Consider the following 8,944-nt stretch of genomic DNA (forward strand, 5'->3'; position numbering starts at 1 on the left):
TATGCAAATAAAAATATTTTTATATTAAATTGTCTTTCATTGGTAAATTGTAATTTGTTATCAAGTATTTTAATACTTTAGTCAAACAAATTGAAATTTAATTTTCTTAAAGGGTGTCGAGCGGTTTGCAATGAATTGGATAGGTTTTTTTCCTCGAAAATAGTTTTTGATATATGATACAAGAGAAAAAATGTTGTAATTTTAGTTGCCTTATGCCGTTGCCTTTGCGAATGCGTCCATCGTTGGACGCATCATTTGGCATTGGCTTAGACAATATTACAATTCACAAGTGTGTCTCCTACACGATGTGGCAAGTGTTAATGGAAAGTGTTTGACACATCGATCGTGTGGGACAGGCTTTATCTAAAAAATATTAAAATTACACAAAAAGTCAGTGGCGTACATTTTTTTCTCAGGCTTAAATGATACCATTAGTACTAAAAATAACATGGACAAATTTCAAGAAATTCGGCCAGAGGATATTTAAGATGATAATAACAAAAGTACTAAATTTTTAGAGCTGAACCATAGTAGAAGGAATAAGGTCCACATACTGTAGGTTGTGATAATATATAATAATAGGTTTTTGATAATGAAAAATCAAACGATATGGCTAGGAAAGGAGCGAACACTCTACTAACGGGGTCGGAACTGTTCTGCTTCCCAAATGGAAACCAACTTAGAGCAGAACTCATGAACCTGGAAGACTCCATCTGTAATCTGGAAGGGGATTCCTTCAAGGGTCTAAGACACTCAAAGACATTTCTCAGGACTTACTACCGGGAAAAATCAAAGATTTTACTTGATTTAAGTAATAACAATCCTCGAATTGTCCCGGAGTTGTTAATAGGACACTGTCTCCTCAATAAACAACTCTGAAGTAGATTGAAGCTACGAAACAACGGCGAATGCAAATTCTGTGGGAAAACACCAGAATACCTAATCACTGAGTGAGCCGAGACGACAACTGTTCATGCCATAAACTTTGTTCGACCGATATTGGTTATGGAGAACTAACCTCTGTAAAACCGTCTCATATACTGGCTTTTGGTAAAGCTCTGAGACTGTATGATGAGTTATCACCAAAGAAATATAGATTAACTTCCCCCAACCCTACAATCTCACAATAGTAGAAGGAAAACATCTGCTGTGATTTAACATCTTACATATTTTAAAACTACGCATTTTCGGACCCATATTTATAGGAAATTATTTCCGTATTTTTTTAATCAAGTATCACTGCCTGAAATTGGGCCAGAATTTTTCGGTTCACCCTGTGTAGCATGACACTGATTAAGTAATGTTATTTTCTGTCTAGAATTTTTCAACAAAGAAATATTATAGTAAAATGTAATCCACTTCTATTCGAAGCACATTCATTAATTCAATTTCACCCGAAGAAACTAATACTTGACTAATGGAATTACAATCGCCTGGAAAACAAATAAATAGGGTTGGAATCGACCTTGGAATAAAGAGATAAAACAGATAAAGAGACGGAGCGTGCTGACGCCACCAGGTCCAGACGCCGCGACGCCAGCTTGGGAAGCGAACGATATGTTCCTTTTGGAAACATTCGGCGTAAGACCTACAGGGTATGGCGAAAATTATTAACACACGTTTTTCACCGTGACCTTATAGATCTATTGTGTCCCCTTTCTTGAGTTATAAATCATCATACAGTTCTCAGGTCTGTGACAAAAGCCTGTATCTTAGACGGTTTTACAGAAGTTATTTCTCTATATCTGATATCAGTCTTATCAAACTTCATGGCACGAATGGTTGTCGTCTCGGCGCACTCAGTGACGAGGTGTTCTGGTGTTTACCCATTTTTCCCACTAAATCTGGGTTCACCGTTGTTTCTTAGCTTCAATCTACTAAGGTGTTTATTGAGGAAACAGTGCCCTGTTAAAAACCCCGTGACAAACCAAAGATTGTTCTGACTTAAATCAAGGAAAGTTATTGATTTTTCTCGGTCCTAAGAAATTTCTTCGAGTATCTTCGACCGTTGAAAGATTTCCATTCCAGGTTACGGATGGAATCTTCCAGGTTCTCGATTTCTGCTTTAAGTTGGTTTCCACTTGGGCAGCAGAACAGTTCTGGTCCAGTTGGATTGAAAGTTTTTTTGAAAGATTGTGGAAAATGCCATCTGAAATATAACCGCAAATATCTGCGAAACCATTAAAATTTTTGAAATACTCTAAATACAAAAAATGTTTCTTTCTTAATTCTCAATTTATTGAAGAAATAATATAGGGTGTCATTAGTCAGATATTTCTTCCCTATGTGGTATGGTAATTGCTAATTTAATGTGGAAATTGATATTACCGATTAATTATTGATCTGGTTTTTCATTACTATTTGTTTAGATTACTGTTTTTAAATATTTTAGTTGCTGTAGCGGCGCCCCGGGTCGCCCGGCCCTTCCGCCGGCCCTGCATATACGGTGTTCCACCAAACCAAATCATCCCAATCCACTCACACTTTTCTGAGCCACTCTATAGAAGTTAAAATATTTTCCTGAAACACATCCTAGAACATACTTTAGTTTTGCACTTAAACAAAATTCCCAAGTTTTTTATTCTAGGAGCTACATATGCCCGACGCTCTATTGTCGGACCTTGTATAATATATTTTTATAGTTACCGACTCTGTATATAGAGTATCAAAGCCCACTCTTTTCTTGCTCATCCTCTTTCCGTTTGTTTAGCGAAAATTTGTCACCCCCACCACTGTAAAACCCACGCAAACCTCCCTTATTTAAAAGCAAAATCCGCCTTAAAAATTTTACAGTAGTATCAAGATCTTTTAACAAATCGTTTTAAAATTTTACAAAAGTATTGTAGTGTTTTATAAAAGTTTTTGTGCATTTTAAGTATGTAAGTATTTTTATACTTTTAATTAGAAACTCTGTTTGATTCCTTTTATTTTCTCTAAAACGATATGGAAATTTGGAAAAGTATTAACGGGATTAACCATTTTTAACAAGAAATTTTTTTTATGAAGAATGCATTTTTCTCAAACGTCAGTAATAAAAAAGTTTTTCCTCCTGTAAAAGACAATCCGGAGACATATTGTATAAATAATCTTTTAAGAATCAATTTAATTGACAAAACTATACTAAAAGGCTAATATATTATAAAATCCTTAAGTGACTGACATACTGATTAATCACGATCCTGCTCAAACCACTCAACGTAAGAAGCTCAATTTTGGCATACAGGTTGATTCTAGGGTGTAGAGGTTCGATAAGAAGGGATTTTTCGAAATTCCAGTTCCAAGAGGGTGAAACCACCCCTCAAATATTACAATATTTTTTATTTAAAAAACGGTCAAGTTTCCGAAAAAACGCTTAAACACGTATATTTTATTTTGTTTTTTTACATATTTTAAGATTTTTTAAAATTGTATACAGGGTGTTTCGAAAAAGAGATAAAACTCGATTTTTCGAAACTCGAATTCTAAGGGGGTGAAACTATCCCTCAAATATTAAAATACTTTTTATTTAAAAACCGGTGAGTTTTTCGGAAAAACTCTTAAACAAGTATATTTTATTTTGTTGTTTTACATATTTTAAGATTTTTTATAAATTTATACAGGGTGTTTCATAAAAATGACCATTGAGTAATCACGATTCTGCTTAAACTGCTTGACGTTTAAAGCTGATTTTTGGCAAACGGATTGACTGTGGGGTGTAGTGCTTCGATAAGGAGGGGTTTCTCGAATCTCAAATTCCAAGAGGGTGAAAACGCCCCTCAAATATTACAATATTTGTTATTTAACAAACGGTTAGTCTTTCGGGAAAAGCATAATTTATTTGGTTTTTTTACATATTTTGAAATTTTTTAAAAAATCATACAGGGTGTTCCAAAAAGTTGGGTAATTTCTTAACCATGATTCTGCTTAAACTGCTTGATGTAAAAAGCTTATTTTTGGCAAACGGATTTTTCGAAAGTCAAATATCAACGAGATGAAACTACCCCTCAAATATTACCAAGTTATATAATAATATCGCCATATTGTTTTTTCTCATGCTGACATAAATGTGAGAAAATTTTATCCAGTTTGTATGTTAATGGAAATTCTTGCTTTGCTTTATCATCACCATCACAAATGATTAATTCGACGCGAACGAAGTCGCTGGTACACGCTAGTATAATTCATAAATATTTATTCTAAGTGATATTATAATAAGTATTGTTTCTTTGTCGTTGTAGCTATTCAAACAATGGTTTCCAAATCAGTCTTTTTACTCTGTGTTTTGTTGGCTATATTTGCTTTATCGAGACATGAAACAGAGGCCAGATATCTGCCTACAAGATCTAATGGCGATAGAATAGACAAATTACGAGAACTACTTAAAGACGTAAGTAACAAGAAATTTGTTTGAAAATATAGATACATTGTAAAAAATGTTTTATCTGGATTTATAAAATTATTCTAAACGTCTTAGGAAGTATAATTAGTGAAAATTCTTAAAATAAAAAATAAAAAAGTAAATATTTTTATATCTTCAGAAGGTCTATTTGTATTATAATTTATTATTCCAGCTAAAAAAAATTAGATGAGTTCAACTACGGTAGCGAGCATAGTTTTAATTACCAGTTTTGCTAGTGGGGTCATAATTGGGGCTATTTCGGCCATAGCGAAATTTTTTAAAAGTACATGATTATAATTTTAGAAGATGTTCTTAAAACAGTTAATCACTAGTTGATTAAAAAAAGTATACCATTAATATTGCAAATTATTATGATTATTGTTAGTTCCCAGTAATAATTAGTAAGCAGAAAGAAAAAAATCGTGGGTGTTTGGGAAGGCTCGAAAGGGAAGCAATGTTTTTGCGACGTTTCATAATATGGATTAATATACAGGGTCACAATTTGAAAACGAACAGTATTTAATATTGCCTCTACCGATGATAGTATGAAAATTTGGCGAAACACGTCAATTTGCATATCAAGGGGGACAATTTTTGAGGCATTTGTTGTCGTGTTACTTCCAATCCCTTGACCCCCAGGGCACCCCTAAAATTTTAAATAGCAACCCCTATTTCTTTTACCATTTTTGTGTTTCTTATAGAATTCTACATAAACTGCATAATTTTTTTGAGAATTTTATAAGGAACATAAAAATGGTAAAAGAAATAGGGGTTGCCATTTAAAATTTTAGGGGTAGGTGCCCTGGGGGTCAAAGGGTTGAAAGTAACAGGACAACAAATGCCTCAAAAATTGTCCCTCTTGATATGTAAATTGACGTATTTCCCCAAATTTTCATACTATCATCGGTAGAAGTAATGTTAAATACTGTTCTTTTTCAAATTGTCACCCTGTACGTTATGATATACGTTAGGCATAAGATGGATTAATATATGTTTTCTCAAAAACATTGTTTTCTTTTGAGCCTTCCCAAACACCCACGATTTTTCTTTCTGCGTATTGCAAATCATATTTTATCTTCTCATACGAGCCCTAACAACTATATGTTGGGACAAGGTCTTTTTTGCAATAAAAATAGAAATTTGTTAAAACGACTCAATGTATTTTGTTTATTATTCTAAATTCAAACATTACAATATGATCTAGACAATTTTACCATATTTTTATAACTTTGCAAACAAATCACTTTTGATAATAGCATATTTTGACAAAATCAAGCCAAATTTGCTGACAACTATATATTGGGACAGCACAAAAAGAAATTTGTTTAATACGGAGTTACATCACCTTTCGCCTTAACAACTGCCTGAACTCTTAATGGCATTGTATTTACCAAAGATTGGCACTATTGAGGAGAAAAATTATCCCAAATTTCCTGCAGTTTTGTCCGCAAATCAAAAATTGTTCGTTGAGTGTGGTTTCTTAAATATTGCTTCATTTTATGCCACACAGTTTCTACAACATTGAGGTCCGGACTACTTAAAGGATGGGATAGAACTTTTATATTATTATTACCGAACCAATTCTTAGTTAATCTTGCTGAACGGCACGATGCTCCATCTTGTTGGAAAATGAAAATATAGTCTTCGTTTGGAAACAATTCTTGAGCACTAGGCAAAAGTGAGGTCTCAAGAATATGTTGATATTTTTGAGCGTTAACAGTGCCATCTATAAAATTTAATTTGCCCAAACCTCTTGCTGACATACAACCCCAAACCATAATCCCCTTAGGAAATTTAACAACCCCCTTTAAGCAATCTTTATGAAAGGCTTCTGCTTTATTTCGTATTATTCGTTTTCGATGATCTCCAACGCAAACATCAAATTTAGACTCATCGCTAAATATGACCTTATTCCAATCATTTTGTGTCCACGATAATTTAAATTTTGCCCAAGTGTAGCTATTTTTCTTTTGAATTTCTGTCAGTAGCGGTTTTTCTTTGGCCTAAATATGAATTTGTATCAATAATCTTCATGTAATTGATTATCCACACAAAATAAAGTTTACCTTGTAAAACCCCAGACCGCATTTGTGGATATATTTTCGGCAACATTCTCTTGATATATTTAAACCAGTTACAGTATTCCATTTAACTCTTACTTCGCAAAGAGTACTTCTCGCAGACTTGCAAATTTTTACTAAATTTCGTAAATCTCCCTGAGATACAACTTTTGGCCTTCCCGAATTTTGACCTCTAACGTCTACGTTGGCAGATTCGCCGTATTTTTTTTATTATATTAAAGACCGTGGTTTTTGGAATACTTCAGAAATCATCAGAAATTTTTCGAATTATTTTTCCCGTACTGTATTGACGAATGATAATTTCGCGTAGTTTTTGATTTGTAGCTTTTCCACGGACCATTACTTTGGATTAAATTAACAAAATTGAAAATTAAAAAAATTTAAATTTCTTACAGCAAATCTCACTACTCAAAGTATCGAGTATGGATTGATTTACAAATTCATAAAAATATTGTCAAGTTGTTTAGGATATATGGCTATGTTTATATTTAAAAAATTAAACATATATTTTTCAGTCATTTTGAAAAACCAGGGCAATAATTCCATAATATGACCTTGTCCCAACATATAGTTGTTAGGGCTCGTAGTATATGTCTATTTAATTTTTTGATTATGTAACGAGCATTTTGTTTACTTACTTGTTTTGTCGAACTGCTTGAATCCATTTTTGCTTTTGATCAATCGGTGAGAAACTATAAAGCTATTGTTGTTTCGGGAGAGTTGAATATCCGGGAATGTTGAGTTATTGAATGTTATGCACCCAACAACACCCTAATTACGCTCTCCTCTACGCGTTAACATTTTTCGGCAATTTTATTAACATTTGAAATTACTTTTTCACTTATTTTTTTATACTTTCAATAACTGCACTAGCAAAAATCTAAAATACTTAAATATTATGACAAAGCCACGATTTCAATATTATTTTTATGGGATCAACGTGGACTTTAACCGGGAAAATTTCTGATTTCTGCCGTATATAGCGCTGCGGTTGGAATTTTTTCAAATCAACTGAAATGCACCAAGCCTATAAATAAAAATAAACGTTATAATTACTGAGATCATCAGTAATAAGTAAAAAAAACACACATCGTACACTAATACAAATAATTATTATATTTTTTATAGCTTTTGGAGACAGAATTGGAAAAAGAAGATGCGGAAGTAACCAGATATCGACCAGATAGTAAAATCTATTTTAAAAGAGAAGCGAAATTAGAAGAACCTCCAAGATCTAAACCAAATATATCAACTTAAAAACACAACTTTAGTAAAATAAATTAAATCTCATATGACGAAAATACTGCATCACACAAGGACGAAACATTTTAACCTATAAATATGTGTATATTTTTTAAAAAGTTTTAATTTTCAAAAGGAAATAAGAACTATTGTGATAGAATCAGTAATTTTGATAAATCGCAACCGTTCATAAACAAATATTAATGTATAAAAAGATGAAGAGAAATCAGAACGTATATATTTTGGCACAAAAAATATATATTTAATGGTAAGTCATATATTATAAACTAAGAATTTACTTATATAGATATTGGGATAGATAGAGACTATTTGACAATAATTATAATCAAGTACAAGATATAAATACGCAAATGTAATATTTTTCTTGTTTGGGTCACCCTGTATATGCTTTTTTGTGTAAAATTAATATTATTAAATTTGAGCAATACCAGAAGCAATTATATTATTAATAATAAGATATTATTATAATATATTATACATAGATTTAAGAGTAATTTTGTTTTTGGATCTGGATGCGATTTATCAAAATTTGAAATAATAATACTACTGTGTTTATATAAAACGACTTTTAAACATATGTATCTATGTTGAAATTTTAAAGCAATAGGTCTGTAGGACCTGTCGTTCAAATGTGTCTTAAAACAATTAAATGAAAAGAAATAAAAATATATTGTCATTGTTGGATGTTTTATTTCGGAACCTGTTTATTTTACAGCCAAGTCTTAAATTATTGGTTGTCTAAATGTCTACTTGTATGCAGAATCCATATGCAAAATTTGAATAATTTTGAACAAGCCGATTTTAAGTAATTTAAGAAAAAATGCATCTATTTTTAAATTAATGCACATATACCTACAATTTTTTAAATAAGATATGAACGACAGTGACGAATTTAAGCTTTAAGCATGCTTTAAGCCAACAAAAGTGAGAGAGAACAACTACTGACGCAATCATACATTTTCTCGTTGAATATACTGTACCAGTTCTTTTACATTTGGGTGTACTATATAATATATTATTTATAATGTATAAAAGAAGCCTCCTCAAAGCAGATCCTAGCACAGCAGCAGACATACTGCATCCTCTAATTACACGAGCTTGGGTATCTAACATCATCCCAGATGAATGGAAACAGGGTCTCATTATTAAACTCCCTAAAAAAGGAGATACCACTAACTGTGACAACTGGAGAGGTATTGTTTTGTTAAACACCATTCACAAG

General features: G+C 32.1%; 1 protein-coding gene across 1 annotated transcript; it reads left to right on the forward strand.

Annotated features, from left to right (window-relative positions):
• The first annotated feature begins 4,217 nt into the window (after positions 1–4,217).
• LOC115881588 lies at positions 4,218–8,385 on the forward strand. Its single transcript, XM_030899130.1, has 2 exons — positions 4,218–4,366; positions 7,588–8,385. Exons 1-2 carry the CDS (start codon positions 4,229–4,231, stop codon positions 7,714–7,716), a joined length of 267 nt encoding a protein of 88 aa, XP_030754990.1. The 5' UTR covers positions 4,218–4,228; the 3' UTR covers positions 7,717–8,385.
• The last annotated feature ends 559 nt before the right edge of the window (positions 8,386–8,944 follow it).

Source organism: Sitophilus oryzae, unplaced genomic scaffold (assembly GCF_002938485.1).
Source record: "Sitophilus oryzae breed Bouriz unplaced genomic scaffold, Soryzae_2.0 scaffold_172_pilon_pilon, whole genome shotgun sequence".
NCBI lineage: Eukaryota > Metazoa > Arthropoda > Insecta > Coleoptera > Curculionidae > Sitophilus > Sitophilus oryzae.